The sequence below is a fragment of the Ursus arctos genome, unplaced genomic scaffold, assembly GCF_023065955.2.
Source record: "Ursus arctos isolate Adak ecotype North America unplaced genomic scaffold, UrsArc2.0 scaffold_6, whole genome shotgun sequence".
NCBI lineage: Eukaryota > Metazoa > Chordata > Mammalia > Carnivora > Ursidae > Ursus > Ursus arctos.
The window spans coordinates 82,400,577-82,423,909 of NW_026623078.1; the positions used below are offsets into that span (position 1 = coordinate 82,400,577).

Sequence of the window (23,333 nt, forward strand, 5' to 3'; positions counted from 1 at the left end):
CAACCCTGTCCACATCTTGACCTCGGACTTCTGGCTTCCAGAAGAGCGAGACAGTAAATTGCTCGGACATCTAGCCTCCAGAATTGTGAGACAATACATGTGTCATGCAAGTAACTTAATGTGTGGTTCTTTGCTACGACAGCCCCTCAAACTAATACACAGATCACGCACCAGACACGAGAATGACCTAAAGGGAAGTCCTCCAGGAGCCCTGCCATGCCCGGTGGCTCCTTTCACATGTCTGCATTGTGGGTCGGTGGTCCCAGAAAACAGCCTGGGGTAGGTAGGAGGCACTAGTGAGGTTTGGGGTCACAGCCCTTTTCCAACTGCCATGACATACAGCCATGTGTAAACACATAGGGTTGAGGAACCAACCAAACGTCAGGTGGTAACAGGCCGAAACACTCACCGGTGGGCCCCTCAGTCCTTGGGGACCCTGTGGCCCTGGGGGTCCAGCGTCACCCTGGAACAGAGAGACATCACGTCATCACAGAGTGGCTGCTCAGAGAGGACAGACAGAGACAGAGTTTCAAACATGGACCAAACTTCATCTAGCTCCCCAAGAGAACCGGCTGGCTGTCCAAAGGCTTCATCGCTAATCCCCAGTGGTTCCAAGTACGGACAGACTCCTCTCCCAGAGATGAGGAATCGCACGCCCACGGTTTACTTATTTATTGGCTTCGACACGTTCCTCCTGATCCCACAGTGATTTCCGGTAGCGCCATCTTGAACTAAGGGAAGTGGCCAGAGAAGAGACGTCGTCTTGCAGTTCTGTTCCTGACTCACTGGACAGTGACCTGACCCACGCTTGCCACAGTCACCGCAGTGAGAAAAACGCTGCCCATGCCCCCGGCCGCTGGCAGGGTATAGAGTGGTAGTGACCCGCAACCACCTGGTCTTCCCAGCAGCCTCACAGCACAGGTGTAAGTCTCCCTCATGCTACGAATGAAAACACCGAAGCGTGGCCATGCTCCTCATGGACTAGACTCAAAGACTCTAGGAAATGGAGCTTTACAATGAAGAGAGTCATAGCTATAGCTGAGAAGGAGGGGAGAAAGCGTTTGCCCCCCGACCTGGCATCCTGGGCTCCTGTCCCAGGGGCTCCCTGACCTGAGGAGGGGGGAGATGAACTCAGCCACACTCCCTCCTGGGAGCTCCTTGCACACACTCTGCTGTGAGTTGAATTGAGAGGGGATGGATTTTCAAGCTGTTCTTTGGCCTTGAGAGGTCAGGGTGTCTTTGGGGTCGAGGCTGGGGAGACGCCCCGCACAGGTCAATGCAGCTGCTGTTTTTAGCTACACACAGGGTGTGACTGGCTTTGTCAAGCCGACTCGGCTGCTGAGGGGAGACATGGGAGCTGGGCGGCATCTCTTCTAAGACCCTCCCAGCTCTGCCATCTCATGGGAGCAGATCAGCCGAGAACCCATGCGCATCAAGAGCCATGGGCGGCGTGCACGTCACCAGGTATAAAGGCAGGTCCTAAAGGACGTAAAGGGGCCTCAGGACAGTGGCCCATGCTCCTGACCAAACATCCACTCCCAGGAGGCCGTGTGCTGCCCACACATGTCGGGCTGGCCCTGTAGGATGTCACATATGATGTCTGCTTCCAGGGGTACAGAGCTGATAGATCCAGCCCCAGACCGCCTCCTCCCACCTCTGACAGCCCGTGAGACCACCAGTAAGTGCCTGGAGCTCTCTGGGTCTCAGTGTTTCTGTCTGTACAACTAGGGTGGAAGCCATCTTGCCTGATCCCTCCATCAAAAGTCAGGGAGAGCAGGGGAGCAGTATTAAGTGCCACACGGCTCATGTGGTGGTGGCCGTGATGGGTTCATGAGCTGCAGAACAGTGGAGCTGGAGAAATAATCCGGGAGGGACTCTGCAATTCAGGCCCACGGGAGGCCGGACCCAACAGGCCACCACGGATACCGACATCATGACTTCACGATGAAGTCAGCAAAGCCTCCTTAGCTACTGTGTGCCTCGGGCAGCAGACTGTGGGGCCGGACACCCAGATCCCAGGGTGCCCTCAGGACTCCAGGGAGGACCCAAGGAGCTGGCCGCTGAGACACCACTGACCAGTGCTGAGAATCCACCCCGTGCGCCTCTGCAAGCACCAACCGCCGCCACCCCCCCCGTAGTTTCTTGTGACCCCCAAGCGACGCACACTTTCCACTTTCTCTCTACCCCCTCCGCAGGCCCCACAGGACACCCACACTTACGTCTTTTCCTGGTGACCCTTCCCGGCCAGGGGGCCCCATGGCACCAGGCTCTCCCTAAAAGGGGGAAGCAGAAACAAGACACCACTGTGAGGGGAGAGAATGCAGAATGCCCCCTGCCGGCTCTCTGCACACATGGCAGGGGAAAGACCCAGGGGCGAGGCCCACCAGAAAGAGCCCCACAGAGTCCTGGTCGAAGCAGGGGTCTGCAGGGCCCTCCTGTGCCTCTCTGAGCTGCAGGCTAAACACCAGCCCGAGGGTCAGACAAACGGGCTTGGAATTCTGCCTCCACACCCACTGACCCCTTAGACATCTCAGCTTTCCCATCACTAAACAGAGCACTGCTGGGGGTCTAACCAGTGGCCCTCCGAGGTTCCTTCTATTTGGGACATCTGATGGTCAGGGAAGAAGTTCAAGGGTAAGAGCGTGGGCTCCGGGGTCTCCCCACCTGGGACGCACCGAGGCTCTCCTCGCATTGCTCTGGGCCTGTTGAACAGTTTCGGGCACAGCACCGCCTAGGGGCGCACTGACTCCACGCTGATTGGTCAGACAGGTCGCACCTCAATGTCTGGTCCAGAAGGAACGTTTAGAAAAACCAGACCACGACTGGGGAGGCTGCTTCCCACGCTGCCCACTGTCCTCTCTCAGGGGACCAGGTGCTGCCCCGGCCTCCCCGGCTAGGATCCCTCCATCTAGAAGCACCAGCTCAGGTCCCCCTGGGCTGACTGCCACGGCTAGACATCCACTTACCCGGGGACCAGGTGCGCCAGAGTCGCCGGTGTGTCCTTTGAAGCCCTAGAAGAAAGAGAAGTTATTCCGCCAAAGACCAGGCCAGTAAGGCGAGAAGGGGCAGGCACGTGGTGTGACGTCCGGCCGAATCCTGCCTCCTCTCACCACGGCTCACGGGACGCCTCCCATTCCAGACCCCAGGCGAGGCCAGGCCCTAGATGCTGGGTGACGGAATGACCGGTTGCACCATGGACAGAGCTGCAGGGCTGGTCCCGCAAATGCTCCAGAGAGTCGAGGTATCACCCAACATGTCTCCCGAGTTTCATCTTCCTGACTCACCCCACCTGGCTTGCACCCCCTCCGCCTGGCCCCTGGGGCAGGTGCTTCCCTTTAGATAACAACACTGCCTTCACTCCAGAGGTGGGTCTCAGGGTGCCTTCCTTGTTCCTGGGGCTGTGGCTGGTCCCACCCAACACCGTCGTCCTGGGCCACCGTGCCGGGCCTCCCTGCACAGAACAGCAGCCTGGAGATCTATTACCCGAGTGCCAAGCACTGGGAGCTGAGCGGAAGCTGCTGGCAGAGCCGACACGATCATCTCTAACAGCCAGACCAAGCTGACTATAATAATCCCCATTTCACACCTGAGAAAGCTGAGGCTCTGAGAGAGAAAATACCTGCTCCGAGTCCCAGAGCCAGAAAGTAGTCTGATTCCGACCCAGCGGGTCTGCCCAGACCCAAGACCCTCTCTTTCTTCACTGTTCTGCTTGCTTGGTCTGGGGTTCTGCTCCGGGCCGGTGGGAAGCGCGTCTCTCCAGCCCTGGTCTCACAATGCTTTCCCCACCTGCTGAGACCCAGAGCATTCGTGCGCAGCGCGGTCCCCACCTGAGGGGTGCCTGCCCACCTGGCCACCTCACTGTGCCACGTCCCAGACTCGGTATCCTCGGTGGGCTGCACACTCAGCACTCCCCTTCTCGCTCCACGTGCGTCCTCTCTTCCTGGCAGACCCCTCACTCGTTGGGACATTCCTCCTGGCTGGAGGCCTCCTCCCTACCAGCCTCCTGTCCCCAACTCCATCTCCCTCACTGCTCACATGGTCACTCTCAAAGGCCCTCCTATACTTTTGTCATTAGGCACCCTTGCTCTGAGCAAGGGTCTCCAGCCAGGGGCTGGCACAGAGCAGGGACCTGATGGGCAGATGCCTGTGCGCACAGGGGGCCCCTGGGGCAGAGCCTGGAGCAAATCTCCCTTGTCCGGCACCCTTACACACATGCAGGGACTGGGGCCAATGCGGCACGGGGAAGTGGTCAGAGAGACTGGGCTGATGGCCTGTCCTGGCTCCTCATTGCAGGGGGCAGGGGAAGGAAGGAGCGGGGCAGTAGCAGGGGAGGAAGAGAAGGAGGAAAACCCTCCCGCGGAGCCCCTACCACATCGTCTGCTCTAGCCCTGGTGCTCTCATTGCCCTGAAATAGGGTCCTGGGAGACGCATCTTATTTCTCCCATTTTCTGTAGGAAACAGGAGGCTCAGTCCTCTCTATCACATTTAGAAGCAGGAGAGCCATGATTCAGGGCCAGGTCTGTCTCACTGCAAAGCACGGCCTCGCCACAGTCACCCTCAACTCAAGGACACAGCAGTCTGTGGCCAATCGGGCCCCCCAGGGCCAAGGCCAAATATATCCCGGCCAATCCTACCAGGCTCTTCTCTGACTTTATCTCCTGATTGTATGTCCTGGTTCCAAAAAGCAAATGGAGACACTGCTGGGGAGAAGACCACACCAGGGCCTGGCCATCCGGAAAGAGAGCAAACCTAGCGGCCTCTCTTATGTGGGGGTTATTACCCAGGAGACGTGTTCTCTAGCCTGCCTCTCCGGACTTGGGGAATAAGAAAGTGTGACCTCGCATGCCTCTGGGAGGGGGGCCTCTGGGGATGCATCCCAAACAACAGATGGCGTGGTGACAGGTGTATGCTCTTAGACGTCAGGAGATGCAGGGGAGGAAGGAGGTCAGGAGCCTGGTCAGGCAGGTTTCACACCCCTGCTAAGACCCCAGCTAAGTGGCTGCATTTCACCTTCCCCCTGAGCGCCGGGAGGCCTCAGCTGCAAGGAGGGTGCCCCCTGGCTGTTGGGCTACCCTGAGGTTGAGATGATACTGTCAGCAGATGCAGGCCTGTCACTCAGGTGAGCAGCCGTGAAGTGTCCGTGGCAGGTGGAGGAGGAGGAGGAAAAGGGAGTCAGCTCAGATTTGATGCCAGGTTCAACCACTGTATCTCGGAGAAGGCAGCTTACTCCTTGGAGTCCTAACATCGTCTCTAAGCTGAGAAGAATAAAGCACCTGCCAGGTGTCGCTTTGCAGAATTAATCTACGGAAAGGGGCCTCATGTACCGTGAAGGCTGACTCTGGAGTCAGGTCTGGAATAGAACCAGGGTTCCCCACTTTGTAGCTGTGGATCTTGGGCGCTTTACCTCTCTTCCCTGGGACTCAGTTTCCCCATCTGTAAATGAGGATAGGACCTACTTCTGCAGAGTTGTTGTCAGCATCGAATAAGACATAAACAGTGCTCTCCGCTGTTCAAAATGGGCCACTTTTCTTTCCCTGGAGAGGGACAGGCCCTGCCTGGGTCCCAGCACCTTCCTCAAAGACACTAGAATCCCAAATCCAGCCAGCTCAGAGCCGGGGCCCTGGTGTGCTCTCCTCCCATATAATCATGGACAAAAACACCAACTGAAGGAGCCTCACATAGTATGCCAGGCACTCGGCTGAGAATTGTACGTGTTCCATCTTCTCCTTTAATGCATACAACCGCCCTACAGAAGGGGGAGATATTCCGATCCCCACTTCATAGAAGAAGAAACAGAGGTTCAGAATGGTCCTCTGATGCAAGTTAGTAAGTGACCAAGTGAAAGCTGAATTCACATTTATCTATCTCAAAGCCTGTGTGGTTCTTCAAAGCTTTGCTCTCTGACTTATGCCCTGCCAGCCAGAGGACGTGGGTCTTCTTTCACCTGCTTGGGTTCTCTAAGCTCTGCCCCTACACTGAGGTAGGATGCAAGTCTCAACTGAGAAATGGGTCTTGCTTCAACATGAGTCCCAGAGAAATGGATCCCTTTCACTAAAAGGAAGACCCTCTCCTCCAATAAGCCAGGAACCACCTTTAATAAAACCAATCACTAATTCTGTGTTTTAATTCTGCCCATAGGAGGTAGTATTCTCCATTCTTAGATTTGCTCTCCTAGTACAATCAGGTGAAAGGCAAGGAGATTTAGGAAAAAGGACATTGATTTTTGTTTCAGTTCCTTCTTACTGAATGCTAGCTAGGTGAGTTATTGATTTTAACAGAAAAATATATTAAAGAAATAGAAGTGACATTTTGATCTCCTACTTCTTGCCAGATAAGTGGGTTTTAGTGTTGTCGTAAAAAATAATATATTTTTTCTATAAACAAACTTATGGAATTATGTAAACAATTTTTAAATTATGAAGAAGTAAAGCATTTAGCAAAAACCAACCAACCAAACAAACAAAAAACCAACCCCAAGATATAGAGATCATTTTTATAGGAAAATTATCTATGTATGTTTACATGTACACTAGCCTGGCAGCTGGAAACAGACTGATATATAAATATAAACGTCAGAACTCATACATAGAAAAGAGAATTCATACAGACTTCATACATACATTCCTAAGATCTAGAAAGAATATACGAAAATGTTAACAGAGTTTTACCTCTGTGTTGCAGAATTACAAGTAACTCTATTTTATTCTCTATAATATTATTTTTCTTATTCTTTCTGTATGATTACCATCATTGTCATTGGTATACACGAGAATGGGTTGCTTTAATAATTGGGGAGAAAAAACCTTTAGCCGTGGAAAATGTTCAAAATTAAGATTCATTTTTAGGCTCGATCATCCAGAGAAAGCCCATTAAAATCATACTAAGTAGGTTAAGAACAAAGAAAACTTAGAATAACGACATGGCAACAATGGTCATGATTTTGAAAATGCAGTTCATGGCCATGCTCGTGGAAGAACTGAAGTTATTACTTTGTAGACGCACCTTGGAAGAGAGGTACTTCCGGAAATCCAGGGAGGGGCGGGCTCAGGGCACGAGCCATGTGATTAACAGCTGCGGTCTACTCTGGACCACGTGTACACACGTGTGCATACACACACACACACACTCATATACACACACACACACACTGGAGGCACTTACAGGTGGGCCTCGGGCTCCCTCCAGTCCTGGCAGACCTGGCTCTCCCATTTTGCCCTGAGAGTAAAGAAGAAAAGAAGGCGAGTTTGGGGACGTCGTTACAAGGATCTTCCCGCTGGGCGCCTGGGCTTCGTCACCGCGTTAACGTTTCCACCAGCCGGCCTCCGATCCCCCCACCCCCTTCGCTGGCTCCATGCTGCATCGTAGTGCATACACATCACCCCCCTGTACCCAGCGACTCTGCCCCTGGTTTCCTCCGACTGTGCTGGTTACCCAGCTGTGGTCTCTGAACCCAGTGTTCCTAGTGGCCCCTGGTCATCTTCAGAGGAGTTCTGGTCTAGATGCAGAATTCTGCAGACATCCTAGTCATGAATGACTCTGTGCTCATTCACAAGGCACCTCACGGCAGCCATCAACCACCACATGGGATGCCAGGGGATACTGAGGCTCGAAGAAGCTGGCGCATCCCCGAGGTAATGAACGGCATGGCCAGACTGAATCTCAGCTGCATGCACCCAAAGGATGCCTTTCTCACCAGCACCTGCCGTGGACATGGAGGCCTGCCATCCACCCCTCCTTTCCCCAGTCCAGCCTCTCTTAACTCCATGAAGTGATGGGCACACTTGGGCTATTCAAAGTCCTCACCACGAGTGTCCTGGTGCTGCCCTGGACAGAACCAGTCACAAATCACAGCCAAGGAGAGACTGGGGGCTGAAAACCAGGCGATGTGGTCAGGGTGGGGGTATGGAGGGGCAGGGAGGGGGTGACAGGGCCTGTCTGACTGATGGAAGCAGGGGCAGTACCTGGCCCCACATTCACTGTGACAGGAGGCAAATTTCTCCCCCAATTTCCACCCCTTTTCCCAGCTTATAAACCCTGAGGACCAGACAGGGCCCATGAGCGGGGTAGGAGAGGGAAAGGGGTGTCCTTGGATTTGGAAGGGAAATCCCAGAAAGGAGGAAGGTGGGGCACAAAGCTCTAACTTCTAGGTTTGTGTGTTTTGTCCAAGCCCTGCTGTGTGGTCCTGGGTGTCACTTCCCTTCCCTGGATCCGTTCTCAGTTGCAGACTCAGCACAGCCCCCCTCATCGAGCCCGTGACTGAGGGCACACGGACTGGCCTGGCTCCCGACCTTCCACAGTCAAGGGCCATGGCCATCATTGGTCCAAGCCACCTGCAGGAAAATGGTACGAGCAGCAACTCTGGAGTGATTTGCACATTCCAGATACAAAATGAGAGCCTCACACGGTAAGTCGGTGAGTCCTTACTACCGCCCAATGAGGGAGGCGCCACTGTTATCCACCAGGCAAAACACTGAGGCACAGAGGGGTTCAGTGATCCACTCGAGGTCACACTGCTGGGGTTCTAGTCCAGGTACTTTGACTCCAGAGTCTCCGGACATCATCCTACACCATGATTATGGCTCCAGTGTCTCCTAATAAAGATTACACAACAGGCAATTCAAAAGGCTGCCTGTATATCTACACAGCTATCTATCCACGTCCAGCATCCATCATCGTCTATCCCCTATCTACCTGCTGTCTGTCTGTCCGTCCATGTCCCTAACATATGGGAACCTGAAGGACTACGCCAACGGGAAGATGAACTATGTACTACCTGTAGCGGATGCTGCTTCCCAAGCAGGTCCCCTTGGCTCACCGAGGAGGCCACCTGTCAGCGCCGAACCGTTCCTACCCAGGCTGGGGGCTGGGCACAGATTGGCCTTCGGGGAGCTTGACACCGAGGTGTGCATGTTAACGTGCAAGCTACTGCCTCCTGGAGCAATGCTCAATTTCGAAAGGGCTTCGAGTCTATGGATGGATGAATGGCCTGGCCGGGGGAGGGGCAGGCCGCAAGTGAGCTCCTCACCGATTCTCAGAGGGGCTCCAGTGACCGTGGCCCGGCTGCCCAGAATCACCCTACCATGCATGGCGACAACGTTTAGAGGTGTTTGCCCCCCGCCCCCCCAGACTGCCATTATGTCAACACTAGGAAAACACACAGAGGCCTGCTTTTATACAAAACAGGGCAGGTAAGCACACCGCTCTGGACCTCTGCTTTCCTACTTAACCCATCCTGGAGGAGTTTCCTGTCAGTGTCTGGAGGGCGTCCTCCTCCTTCCTCGGGGCTGCTTAGCATGCGACAGGCTGCACCCCGACACTGACTACTCTCCTAGTGGTAGGCAGGTGGGGAGCCAGGTCTCGAAGCCCAGGCACCACCTTCCAGCTTCCCCTCGAGACTGAGGCTGTGGAAGGGATCTGGGGAGACAAACGTGCCGTCACCACGGGCCCTGACCCACAGGAGAGAGCCGTGGCCGGCTGTGGCAGGACGAGAGCGAGGTCACAGACGCGGGTGTGCAGAGGGCCCTGCACACTTCCGACAATTACTGATGCAGAGACTTGCTCGGCGCACTCCATCTGCCTCACCGTGTGTCCCAGACAGGTGACATTAAAGAAAAAGAAAAGAGAAACAAAACAAAACAAACCCTACAGCTCTATGCCAGAATTGAAGGGCAAACTCCCTCCACCTGGAGCTAATGGGACAAGCTCAGGGTTTCTGTGGGGACAACGGGCTCTCAGGCATCAGGTTTCCGCGCCAGCAGGGGCTCACCTGCCCCAGCTCCTCTCCCAAGTCAACGGGAGGGAGGCTGCCTGGGGCAGTAAGAAAAAAATGCAGAGGACGGAGAGAAGCCCAGGGATCAGGTTCCGATTCTGTCACCAGCCCATCGTGTGACTTTGGGCCCATCGCTTCACCTCCCTGAGCCTCAGTTTTCTTTCTTTTTTTTTTTTTAAATGATTTTTTATTATATTATATTAGTCACCATACAGTACATCTCCGGTTTCCAATGTAAAGCTCGATGATTCATTACTGAGCCTCAGTTTTCTCAGCTGTATAATGGGGACAGCCGTGTTCACCCTGCAGGGTTCTCAGGGGAAATAAGTGAAGTAACTCTTACTGTGACCAATTCATAGTAGCTCTTCGACACAGAGCAGTTGAGAAATTACTTATTTGGCCTCTACAATGGTAAGAAATTTAGAGTCCCTTACCGGTTCTCCGGGGGGACCTGGTTTTCCATCTCTGCCCTCTTTGCCTTCTTCTCCCTGCAAGAGAAATCAAATTAATGGTTATCTCTGGCCAGAGGTGCTGGGAGGAAAGACGGGGCTCTGCTGGGGGCACACGCCTAGTGCACGGCCACAGCCACAGCCACAGCCACAGCCACACTGAACGGCTCTGGGACCGTGTCCAGACAGAACTGGTTTGATTTCCTGGTTCCTTCCCAACACTGCAATTCTGGCTCGGATCTCTGATCCGCACTGCCTGGCACAGAGTGGAAAAGCAATGAATTGCAACAGCATCATTATTAGTGCTATTGATCTAAAGAAGCCCCGTGCTGGACATTTCCTGAAGTCAAACTTAGGACCACAGCGCCCCATAGCTGGGCCTCCTGGATTGAAAGCAGCTCCGACAGAGATGGTGAGGACACCGGATGCATGAGAGCATGGGGCACAGCCCCGGGAACACACAGGGGCTCAGAGAAGGACAGCAAGGATTCTGCATGGGTTACAGGACAGCTGTGAGCACCTGGCCTTTCTTTCTGTGAAATCTAGCTGTGATCCCCCTCCTGGCAGCCAACCTCGTGCTCTAAGGGAGGGCACCAGAAGCCTCACGTTAATCCAAGAGACCAGTATTCTTCAGGAGTCTCTGCAAATGGGAAAATGATTCTGTGCAAGGACTATAACATCCCACAGACTCGGGTTCCAATCCTGGGCCACCTGCACCGGGTGGGGTCTGGGGAAAGAAATCCACCAGGCAGCAGGGCAGAGGGGAAACTGAGTCACACCAGGCAAGGTCTGAACCCTGCCTGCACTACTAGGCATATGATCTTGGGCGAGTTCCTGGTAGTCCCAGAGCCTCAGTGCCCTTCTCCTGAAAAGAGATGGCAGTCCTGCCCCAAGGGTCACCAGACGGCTCACAAACCAGGCATCGGTAAATGGCACCCGCAATGCTCCTGCCGCCGCAGGCGTTCGTGAAACCGTGTGTGATTCCTCATCAGTGCCTTCAGCAGCAGCGGCTCGGCACTGCTGGGAAGCCACTGGGGACAGGAATCTAAGTTTACTGGCCACCCGGGCTGCTGGCCGATGCAATGGCACCCGTAACTCTTCCCAGATGCTGCGCGGGACACAGCCGCTTTAACCAGACACACCTGCAGGGCTGCTACGGAGGCCAGGCTATGCTGATCCTCTTTTGCATTCTTTTTTTTCTTCCAAAGAGGGAGAGAGAATGGGGGGTGGGGTGGGGGCAGAGGGAGAGACAATTCCAAGCAGGCTCCACACCCAGCAGAGCCTGACACAGGGCTCAATCCCACAACCCTGAGATCACGACCTGAGCCGAAACCACTAAGGAGGCTCTCAACCAACTGAGCCACCCAGATGCCCCTGTACTGACCCTCTTTCCAACGAAGGGTTTAACTCCAGAAACCACTTCTCCCCATGCGTGCACCAGTGGGAAGGGGTCAAGAGACCCGCACACGGAAGACAAAGCTGATGCCACAGGAGGAGACACGGGCAGAGCGGCAGACTGCTCAGGAGACCCCAGGACTCCCGGCCAGACACGTGGCTCCCGGGAGCGGCACGAGCAGCACTGGGGGAAATGCAAAGGTGGGCTGAGTATGCCTAGTGAATCGTGTGAGAAGGAAACACGGCTTTGCAAGAGAGAAGGGCTGCCCCTAGCTGACGGGGCTGCTGACACCTTTAACATCTCAGGGCCTGTTTCTGCGCCTTCAATAAGTTATAGGGATGTTCTCACCTCCTACAGGTGGGGGACTATAAAGGGTCTTTCTGGTACAGAGCGTAGCACACAGCTGGTGCTTAATAGGTGGTGAGGTGTGTTGTTCTACTTCGCAAGAGCTCATGTGGGTGCTCGGTGAGTGTCGGCAAAGGGTTGCACTGCGTCCCTCACAGCCCCAACCACACATGGAAGCCACTTCTTAACATTCAACATTTCTTATGGCCAGTTCCTGGACGTAAATACGTCTGAGTCTTTTCTATGTTGCTCCTTATACCTGAAATACCTTCTTCCTGCCCCCTCTCATCTTTCTTTGCCTAGACTACTTGACCTTGAACGCTCACCTTGAGTGTCACCTCCCCAGACATCCCTCCAGGTCTGGCTTGGCTACCCGCGCCTGGGCTCCGTGGCCCCTGTGTCCCCCTCTATCGTATAGCACATCACGCTTTGCGTCCATGATTTCTTCCTTTTCTCTTTGGCTTCTCCGTGACACACCGGGCTGCATGCCAGCAGAGATGAGGGCTGGGTTGGTCTGGGGCCTCGAATGCTGGCCTGGCGCAGTACTGGGCACTGTGCTGGCGAGGGCGCAGTGCAGGTGGACAGAAATGAACGGGTACCCATGCGGGGTTGCACGCCCTCAGTGCTGTGATGGTGGAGGGGCCGCGTGCTCCTGAAACACAGCTCCGAGTTCTAGCTAAGCCACTGGGGAGGCTCACGGTGCCTCCCGGACAACAATACGTCCAGCTGGGACCTCGGGATGAACTGCTGAGGGGGCCCGAGGCGTGGGGTACATGCATTAACGTGCGGAAAGCTCTCTGCACGGAGCCAGCTAGATGGTGAGCACCGTGCACACGAAAGCTCGGATGACTCTTACTATCCAGGCAGAGGGAGAGGAAGCGCTTCCGAGACAGGAATGATATGGAAGAAGCAAAGGAGTTCAGGGAGGCTGGCAGCAGGGGTGGGATGAGAGACAGGGAAGCAGGGTCCATTCACGAGGCACACGCCCATGCCTGGCTCACGTCTGAGCCGCAGGACGGGGTCCATATACTACGCAAAGTCACACCTAAGGTCGGGTCTCTCTTCTGCACACTAGGACTCCAGTGACAAGGGGTTGGCATGAGAGTCAACCGGGATTTTCTCTCCCTGGCTTCACCATTGCTAGAATTAAAACAGTCAATTCTCCCCAGCTGCCAGGACAGGCTACGCAACGGGGCTACAGTATAGACCAAAGGTGTTTCACATCCCAGCCCGTGTTTTCAGGTCTGTGCACCCTGCAGTTAATTAACCTTGGGGTCACGTGGCTGTAGGGAGCCCTATCAATGGTGCCTGGGAAATGCCTCCTTGGTTGATAGGGGCACTTAGCAGATACTCCAGGAGGGAGGCCTCTCGCAGAGCAGTTCATTCATCCACAGGTCTCTTTAATTACTATTGGCTGAGTGTTCACTATGTGTGGGAAGCAAAAGCCTGGTCTTCTAGAACCCACGGCTTAGAGCATAGCCACGTGATTATCGGGCACTCCTCTGTAATGTCCCCAGGTCTAGCAAACAGTAGGTCCCTAAACAGAGTTTGTTGAATGAGCAAATCAGTTAATGCATAATGGAGGATGTGGTCACCAATCAAACTATTACACAAATAAAGATGTGACTACAGCTGAGATAGGCACTCAGGAAGAAAGGAAAAGAAACTAGGAGAGCCTGCCCCAGACTGGGGGTGGGGGCAGAGAAAACTTCCAGGGGGTGATGCCCGAGATGAGATGGGAAGGATCAAAGGCATTAACTGGGGTAAGAGGTGATGAAGGGGCATTCTGGGTAGACAGAAATGCATGTGCAAAGGCCCTGTGGTTTGTAGAGAAGAGGATGCAGAGCCTTCTAGGAACCAAAAGGAAGCCAGTGTGGCTGCAATAAAACTCATCATCATGCAGAGCAGGGGTGGGGGGCTGTGGGGAGCAGAGGCCCCAGCAGTCAGCCCAGACCAGACCATGAGCCCACAGGGATTCATTCTCCACAGAGAAAGGAACACATGGCTGTCTGGACCAGCCTTATTACTAACACTCTGGAGAGCTCCACCCCATTGAGAAGTGTATTGAATGTGAAAGTCCAGAACAGTATTTGTAGAAAGTAATTTGGCGACATGTATCAAGAACCTCAGACATTATCGTACCTGACAAGTAAACCCCACCTTTGTGGACCATCATATAGAAAACAGGAAATTGCCGTGCATGCAAACTAGCTTATTATAATCTTCTCCAATACCTGCACGATTTGTGAGGCAACAGAGGCATGATTGTATATATTATGGTATATTTATTGGGTAGCACGTATGTAAAATTTAATGAGCACATGAACATTTAACACCAGTGTGGGAAACAGGAACTGTTTCTATTATCAGATAGGAAAGTGTCACAGTTGTGCACGCATATGTGTGCGTGTGCTGTCTCAACTGTGTACCTACATGTATGTGTGTGTGGGCAGAGGGAAACACTATCTACACAAGTCAACAACAGCACCTGTTACATGAAAGAATGAGGTTAAGACTGACCGCCAGCAAAAACGTACCTGGCTTTGTCAGTGATTATCCTTCTCATTTTCTGGAGCTCTGGAAACTCCCCTAGGGACCATGCCTTGCTTTAACAGTGGTGGAATCTATTTTTGTTTGTTCGTTTTTGTAGTGGAGAAATCAGTTTTTTTTTTTCTTTAATGCCACTTACTGGGATTCCGGGTAATCCAGATGGACCTTGGGGGCCAGGAGGACCTTCTTTCCCCTAAAAGATCCAAGACACAAAAACACCATTAAATCTCAGATTGGCTCTTCTGGAAGTACATGATCTCACTTAGAATTGCCTTCGCAGGCTGGAAGGGGTCTTGGGTGAGAAGCAATGGGTGCTTCTGCCTCTTTGCCTCCCAAGCACTCCCGCCCCCCACCCCGCAGGGAGGTGCCCTGGGCAGAGCACAATCACGCAGGTGGGTGTGCAGACAGGGACTCATCTTGGGTGTATGACATAGACTCGGGGGGAATTAAAGATGGAAAAGTCTGAGGGGAAGAAGATATTCGGGTTCTGGGGTCCACAAGACCTGGGTCCAGCTCTGCACCCTGTCCCTACACTGCCTGAAATTCGGGTCCTCACCAAGACCAGAGCATCTGGGGCTATTGTACACAGAGGGCCCAAGGCAAGTGAAAAGCTGACCAGGGCCTGAATAGATGGTCTATTATTACCATCCCTCTGTCCAGAGAGTCCCAAACTTTTCACCACCGGTAAGTCGCTTTTAGTATCTCTTTCCCCCATGAAACAGAACTAGTATGTTGAAAGGCTGTGTTTGCCAAACCACATTAATTCATCTTCATTTTCCATTTTGTTCACCGAAGACACACATCACTGCCAACCAAGGCTTCTAAATCAGATGACGTCATCAGTGCCGTCCCGTCTAGCTGGATGAGCATTCTGACGTCATCTGTGTCTCTACTATATTTAGAGGCCCCGATGACTTTATAACCTCTGGACACTGTTTCTTCTGTGATAAAATGCTGATGTCACGTTTTACATTCTCATCTACGGGCCACACAAAGTGAGGTATTCCTAAGGGTTGTGATGTTAGCTTCTGGCAAGAAAAGCGAAAGGCAAAACCACTTTGATATTTAATTCAGACTGATGCGGATTTTATATACTGTCATGCAGAAAGTGTCCAATCAGGGGATCCAAAGCATGCTTCCTCTAGGAAGTGCTACTTAAACTCAATAGAAACTCCACAGTTGAGTTTTAGTTCCCCTCCTGAAGAAAGTGAAAGATATTAGTAACACGTCATTAAGAGATGAGAACCTTTTTCATGACCCCGGGGAACGGAGGAAGAGCAGAACATGTTTGAGGTTTACTACTTTGTTAAAAACCTTTTCTCAAAAGGATTAGCACTTTTTACAGTCACGGTGACTCTTAATTTTAGAAACTGGAAGGCTCAGGGGATGCATTTGCACTGACAACAATTTGGCATAACCAGCATCTCTGCAATATGATGACCCGTGATACCTGAGGTCGCCCAGACATACTGCTACTTAGACCAACACAAAATAACAACAGTAAAGCAAAAACGTTCACTGCCCCCCATATCACGGAAACTACAAACACGTAACCAAGTGCATATTTTTGGGTCAACTTGGAACAAATGCTCAGTCCTATCATTAGGGATTTTTAAATATTGATAATAGAGCTCCCTGGATTCTTTCCTGAATGTCTATTGTTCCAAAGATCCTAGGATTGAGCCACTCCTGGTCAGCAAAATGCCGCCCTCTGTTGTTTTTGCAAATCAAGTTTTATCAGAAGCCTTTTGTTGACCTATTGTCTGTGGCTGACTTCACCTCACCACAGCAGGGCTGAATTTTTCCAACAGAGACTACATGGCCGGCGAGACCACAATATTTACTATTCAGGGGTTTTTTGCTTCCATCCGATGAGCTTAAGAGGCACAAGGAGTCAACATGCTCATTGCTAAACCTGTTCGTCCTGTAGGAGTTGTGGTTTGCTACGGAAATTTCACATTTTAATTATTCATTAGGTAATCCAATTAAATTTAGGTGGAAAAAGAAAAAGAACGATCTTTAAAAATATTCAAAAATATTTTATAAGGAATGACTCACTATCCAGATTGCTGTAACAGGATAGCTATGAAAGATTAGAAAAAAACATCCTAACGATCCAGGATCCAGAATTCTACATTCACATTCCTCCACAGGTGTTGTTACATTCTCAAACCACCCTTAAGAAGAGCAACGAACAGTAAATGGGTAGATGTTCCTTTTACAAGATAATGACAAGAGACTCCATGCTGAGGACCCAAAATCAAGTAAGGTCTTCATTCTATATCAAGAAGATTGGCAAATGATTTGTATGTTTCCATTCAAAATATAATGGAAATGTTTTCAGTTTGTATGTATCTTTTTTTTTTTTTTTTTTTTTACTGTGTCCCACTTAGCGTTCCTTCTTTCTTTTTTTAACTACTAACACTCATTATGTTAAGAAAATCTGGAGTATATTCTGGTTTGATGTATACAGTGGAATAACAGGACCCCAGACAGCTCCAAGCACAGTCGTCGCTTAGCCTCAGGGTCCCCAAGACAGAATCAATGTCTCATTCAATATGGTTTAATTCCACAGTCCGTGATGATTCCTATCTGGGTCCCGCATCTTATTCTCCTCGGGCAACTAGGCCGTTTGTTTTTATTGGGGAGATCTTTTGCTTTCTGAGAATCGACAGAAAGCAGGTGGGCTGCTTCGCCAGGACTGGCCGGATAAGGAAGGTAAGACAGTCCATGTAGCTGGTAGTTTTCAACCCCAACACCCCTGCAGCCCCACCCCGACCACCCCACACAGTGGGTCAGTGTGGAATGGCGGGAAGAACAGGAGTTGGGAGTTTCCAAATTGACTTCGCTCCCAACTTCGATACTAATTTCCTGTGTGGCTTTGGACTAGTGACCCAGTCCTGCTGGGCTTTGTCCTCCTCATCCCAGGAGGAGGAAGCTGTCCTAACTCATCCCTCAAGTGCTCTTGGCGCTAGAGAACAGACATCCTGGGGCAGGGTGGACCTGTTTGCTAGCCATCTTGGAGTGTGACTCCCCTTTGCTACTTCTCTCCCCTCTCTGGAACAGGTGGGTAACAGGGGCTACTCCTGACGCACATGTAGCCTCAGCGTGGGTCGGCTCTAGCCTCTCCACTCCCCTGTGCCTGTGAGGAGAGATGCGCACTGACACGGGGCCTGTGGGAGCTGGTTGTAAACCGAATTCTGGAATCACAGATTGCCATGTAATTTATCCAAACCTTTATTTTTGAGGCAAAAAACCAGGGCGCCAACAGAAAGCACCCCCCTCCTGCGGTTTCCTTGCAAGCCCATTCGTGAATACTCAGGATGAGTGAGCCACAGAGGTAGGGACCAGGGCAGGGCTGGCAAACACCTGGGTTCTGGGACCCCCAAACACAGACTCAAGGCAGATCCGGTCCACCGAGGACTTACCGGTGGCCCTTGGATTCCTGGAGGGCCAGCAGCTCCAGCAATTCCGTCGGCTCCCTGAGGGGGACAGAGCAGGCAGTCAGATTGTCGGCATGATCATTAGCTCCTCTTTGTGCCCGAAGCACGGGGTGCACAGAGGGAGCATCCCGAGCCCCTCCTGGCAGCTGGGACCAGGACTCCAGAGGTCCTTCTGCCTTCCCCGGCAGGCCGGGCTGGTCTCTGGGAACACAAAGATGTTGGGAGCACAGCGGCCACATTGCCCAAAGGACCAGAGCATTCGCAGTCATCCCTAAGTCAACGGTAAATGGTCTCACTAGAGTGGAGGTTTTCAGCTAAGATCAGGGAACATTTTGGGACAGAGGCAAAAATGAACAACTGGATTTATCTTCCAGATCAACAAGGAAGGCACTTGGTTGTGTCAACCTAGGGATGAGAAATGCAAAGAGAGATCTAGGAATGGGGAGCTCTACACAGGGGAGGAAGTGCAGCAGAGCGAGCCCATGTGTGTGTCTGCCGTAGGCTCTCTCCTGTGCTGCTCCCTCTGCCTGCAATCCACTCCCCGGGGCTCATAGCGCACAGCCTGTCCTCGTCCCCATCCCAGCTCAGTGAGAAATTACCTGCCTCCCAAATCCAAAACCCAAGTCCCTGCCCCTCCTAACGCCTGTGCACTCCTCCCTAGCCTTTGCACCATCGGACACCCTCGTGCTTTACTGGGAACTCAAACAGTGCCTTGGAGATAGTGGGTGTTCACTATTTCTAGAATAAAGGAATAAATCAAAAGCTGGGCTGGCTGGAGATGGGGCAGAGATTCTTTAGACTACTGAATATATTGCTTCTCTCTAGCGTGGGTCAAGTGGTATAAGATGTTTAACTTCAGTTTCCCTGATGGTAAAAGGCTAGAAGGGATACGATTGCCCAGGCTGCCGCGTGCTTAGCACAGAACAGAGGGTATCAGTTGGTGTGCACCCTCCCAGAGCCAGAGTTCCTGGGTCCACGTCCTGGTTCTCTACCTTATTTTACTCCTCTGCGTCTCTCAGTTCCCTTGTGCACTGGAGAGAAAGAGAGGACCTATTTCACTTGAGTTGTTGAGAGAACTGAGCAACTTCCTACATAGGAAGAGTTGGCCAGCGCTGACACTCACTAAGGGCTTTCCCTAAAGGGTTCTCTGTTATCATAAGCACTGATAATAGCAGTGTATCGACTGGCCAGCCCAAGACCAGGAACACTACAGATGTGTGGGAACTAAGTATGGGAAGATAAATAAGCAAGCTCTCACAGTACCTTACTGATACCTTTCCAACAGTTTTCAGTAGTTTTACACACACTTATCAAGAGCCTATATCATACCAAGCGCTGGCCAAGTTTTAGGGCTACAGAAATGGCTCCACCATGGACCTCAAGGAAATTTGATACAGCTATGGAAGACAGGTCTTGTTTGCCATGTAAGATAAATTCCCGGGGATAAGATGCAGTCAGGTGTGCCCTCACCTTTTCCACTGGGTGATGAGCCAGTAAACATTCATGAAATAAAAGGATGTTGATAATTCTTGAAAACAGAGCCCAAGGCTCATGCTTCCCTGGCTGGGCTGCTGCTGGGAACCTCCATATCTAGGTCAAACCTAGCAGAACAATGGGGTTTCTACTGGATTCTTCCATATAATTTTGCCAAAACCCCCCAGCACCCTATACCCTGGAACCTAGCTATACTGGAATTAAATTCCATACAGCAGGTTGGGAACAGGGTAAGGGTTTTCTCCGAAAGAAGGATGCCAACTGATCATCAGGAAATAAACTTTAAAGTAAAAATAATAAAGGAGCCTTATCTGTTTGGTATCTATATCCCCGGTTGCAGCACCGACACAGAAGCACGCAGAGAGACGACGCATAAATGACCAGGAGGGTTTGCTGTGCTCCAGGTGCTTCTGCACGACTGGCCACCGAACCCAAATGGGCAGGTGACCGGCATCCGCTCCCAAGACACTGAACAGGACAGGGCATACATGGCACAAAGCAGAAGCTCAGTAAACATCAACTGAATGAACGGAACACATTGATCAGCTGGAGATGGAGAAGCTGCCCTCCAATTACGACTGTTTCTGAATCCCGGATTCACCATCTAGCATGAGCACGATAAGCCAGGAGCCATCTCCTGCAGCGGTCATGGAGTCCAAAGAGCAATTTCCAATGAGAGGAGAACATGGTTTCATTTGCACTGGAGACATGTTATAGGCTTTGGAATGACCAGGGTGCGGTGGGGATGGGGCTTTAACTCCACGTTCACTTCGGAAGCCCCTCACTATTAGTCTGCACAGGGAGGCTAAAGTCGTTGTGATATGAAAACCGTAATATAAAATTATTTCCTTTTCAAATGTCCCTCCTCAATTCATGCTAATGTCTCTCCCCATTATCTGTAACATTGTCTTCTTGATTAATTTCTCTTGTGCCTGACTGTCCGATGCCTCAAAATCCAGTAACATATGCAAATACGATGCAAAGGAATTTCCTATGTGAAATTATTTCTTTAAAGAAAATGCAGAATTTCGTGAACCTAAATGGCAACAGCTGACCCATCCCCTTGGCAAGGCGGTTCACAATCCTGCTCACGGCAGAGACGCAACAGTGAGGCGTGAAGCCTGAGAAACTGAAAAGGCTGCTAACAGCACAGGCACTGGGCTGGGCGGAGGTGGGACGTGAGCTGAAGATCTGAGATTTGAGGTGAGCTCTCTGGTACGCTGGGAAAGCTTTCATACTTTCGTAGTTAATTTACTTTTTATGAGTTTGCTGTAAAAGTCAGTTTCGAGGTGAGACATACAGCTTCCTGCTCCCATTCGATTTTATTGAAAAAATACGTTTGAAACGATCTAATTTATTCTAAGAATTAACATACTTACAATCGGAAGTCAGTTAGAGTTGTTAAAAAGAAGACAAAGCAAGATTAACGGCACACATTTCAACTTCATGATCCTCACCCAGCCTCTGCTTCTCTATTTATTATATCAGATTAGTCCCTATTTGAAGTGGGTTCCTTTCCGTTGTCCTTCAGCCATGACCAGTGACCCTCTTTCTGCAAAGTCCGGGGGGTCAGACCTTGAATGAATAGTTGACGATGGTAATAATGAATCATGATAATTTTCAGTTATTATTATTGTTATTAATTGTACTAAATCCAGGAAAGTCTGTGCTTCTAGAGACACTCTGTGAGTCCCAGAGCCTCTTCCATGGGACGGGATCCTATGGAAGAGGGGAAGTTGCTTCTCCATTTCTCACTTAAGATCCTAACCTTGCAATTACCTCAGGTTTCCCACCACCAAAGATACATAGAAATTAATAACATATCAAGCCTGCCCATCCCTGCCAGAGCCGCCTGGTCCCAACAGCATTCTGACTGCACTGCCCAGCAGCGCCACCTAGTCAAGTCACTCCATCCTTCACTCCATTGGGTCCGTTGGGGTCAAGTCCCCATCCCTGACCCCTTGTCCCTCTGGGACCTGCACCTTCTGTTCAGCCCTGGACACCTTTAAGGTGTCAGCCCAGTCCTTAAAGTAAGAGACAGGTCTGATGAGTATGGAAATGTGTTCAAATGTCAAAGCCAAAAGAGGAGGGGATTCAAAATCACCACTTACCCGTGGCCCAGGGTTCCCCAGGGGCCCCATGAAACCGGGAACTCCAGGATGGCCCTAGAAAACACAAAAGGGAATTCTTTAAAGTGACTCATAAGGAGCTTTTCACTTTGGCGACTCCCAAATTTCAGACAACAATCCAGAATCTGACTTCTAATCCAGTAACAATTTTGGATAAAGACATTGGCAAAAGAAAAAAAAAAAAAGACACTGGCAACAAAAAGACTTTTTAAAATGTATCACTGGTGTGTCCAGAGGTTGAGAGAGTATCTAACAATATTTACAAAAACAAATCTCTCCTGAAAGTGGATTTTCTTCAACGTAAAGCGAAGGAAGACAGTGTGGGGAAGGAGCTAAGGATGCTGATGAAAATGGAGGTGGCCACAATGGCTGCAAGATCCTGTGGCTGGGTGATTAAGTATGGGGGTGTGTGTGTTTTGATTATGCTTTCTAATTTTTGTGTATGCTGAAAACATCCCATAATAAAAATCTGAAAGCAAATAAATGCATATGCACACACCACATCTGCTCACAATGGAAACTGTTGGGGTTACCAAATTATGGCATCTCTATTGTAACAGTGTTGCAGTTACTTTAAGAAAGAGATTCATGTCTCCATGCAGAGCAGAGTCTATGTGTGTTACAGCAGGAGCCCAACAAGCTACAGCATATTGCATTTAACATTTAGTCTTCGTAGGACAATGTTTTATAAAAGCAGACACACCACCGTGGAAGATCTCCCTGCGCTCCACCTCTATCTCCTGCTACAGGGAAATGCAAGCTGTAACTGTCAGGATAGAGCGTACTAGATTTGAAAATTCACTGTTGCAAGAATAATCCAAACACATTTTGTTTTTCCAAATACAGATGGAATTTTAGCTGAGCGTGTTGTTCAACCCTTGAGCATAGCTCTGAACTCACTGCCTCTGGAGTGCTCACCTGCTTCACCCTCATGGAGTAGAAAGCCCCATAAGGTCAGGGACTTGCCCATTTCTTCCTCTGCATCTCAGAACCTGGTACCATGCCTGGCATGCAGCTGGTTACAAGGACAGATGGGGAGATGCACAGAGGAGTGATGGACAGAGGGCAGGTGTGAGGGAGGGAAAGGAAAGGGAAGAGTGACAGCAGCCAGTATTTTAAATGGCAGAAAGGCTGGAGGTTGGGGAGCTGGACTGCAGACTCAGCTGGCAACGTTGTATCAAAGATGATGGGGATGCTGCATTCGAACCCACAGAAAGAGGAGTGTGTTGTCGTGGGTGCTATGTTATAATGCATTTGGAGAAGTGGTCCAACAGGGCTGGCTGGGCACTGAGCACAGAAGGGGCATCTGTGTGACATTTCAACTGGCACCATGAGTTATGTGATAGGTACTTGAGGAGTAAGGGGAGGGTGGGAGGAAAAAAAGGGATACTGTATAGTGGATCACAACCCTTTTAGTGAACCAGAGCTCTAAGGGTAAGAGAGTCCAGCAAAACAAAACAAAACAAAAGGAAATCAGAAAAGGCAGGCTGCTCAGATAACTGGGGAAGGTGATGTGACAATGAACTACAGGAATCAAGAGGGAAAACATGGAACTGTGATTAAAAAAAAAAAGTCCTACTATAGGCAAAGAAGATCCAAGCGGTGATGTCAGAAATGGCAGAATGAAATTCATTTAGGAGAAACATTTAGGAGAACCTGTCTCTTCAGGTTCATTACAAAGTAAGTTCTTACCTGGTCACCTTTCTGTCCAATTTCACCATCTGCACCACGCTCCCCTTTACTTCCCTTGGGAGAAAA

The 23,333-nt window shown here is 51.0% G+C and overlaps 1 protein-coding gene across 5 annotated transcripts in view; it reads right to left on the reverse strand.

The window, feature by feature from the left end:
- Positions 1-23,333, reverse strand: part of COL22A1 (collagen type XXII alpha 1 chain) — a 248,445-nt gene that overhangs the window by 21,165 nt on the left and 203,947 nt on the right. For all 5 annotated transcript variants that reach the window (XM_026495370.4, XM_048212494.2, XM_048212495.2 and 2 more), the window contains 9 exons: positions 23,268-23,321; positions 21,558-21,611; positions 17,938-17,991; positions 14,649-14,702; positions 10,204-10,257; positions 7,162-7,215; positions 2,967-3,011; positions 2,220-2,273; positions 410-463 (listed from right to left, as the gene is read on the reverse strand). In XM_026495370.4, coding sequence (XP_026351155.3) covers positions 410-463; positions 2,220-2,273; positions 2,967-3,011; positions 7,162-7,215; positions 10,204-10,257; positions 14,649-14,702; positions 17,938-17,991; positions 21,558-21,611; positions 23,268-23,321 — 477 coding nt within the window. The remainder of the gene's footprint in view (positions 1-409; positions 464-2,219; positions 2,274-2,966; positions 3,012-7,161; positions 7,216-10,203; positions 10,258-14,648; positions 14,703-17,937; positions 17,992-21,557; positions 21,612-23,267; positions 23,322-23,333) is intronic.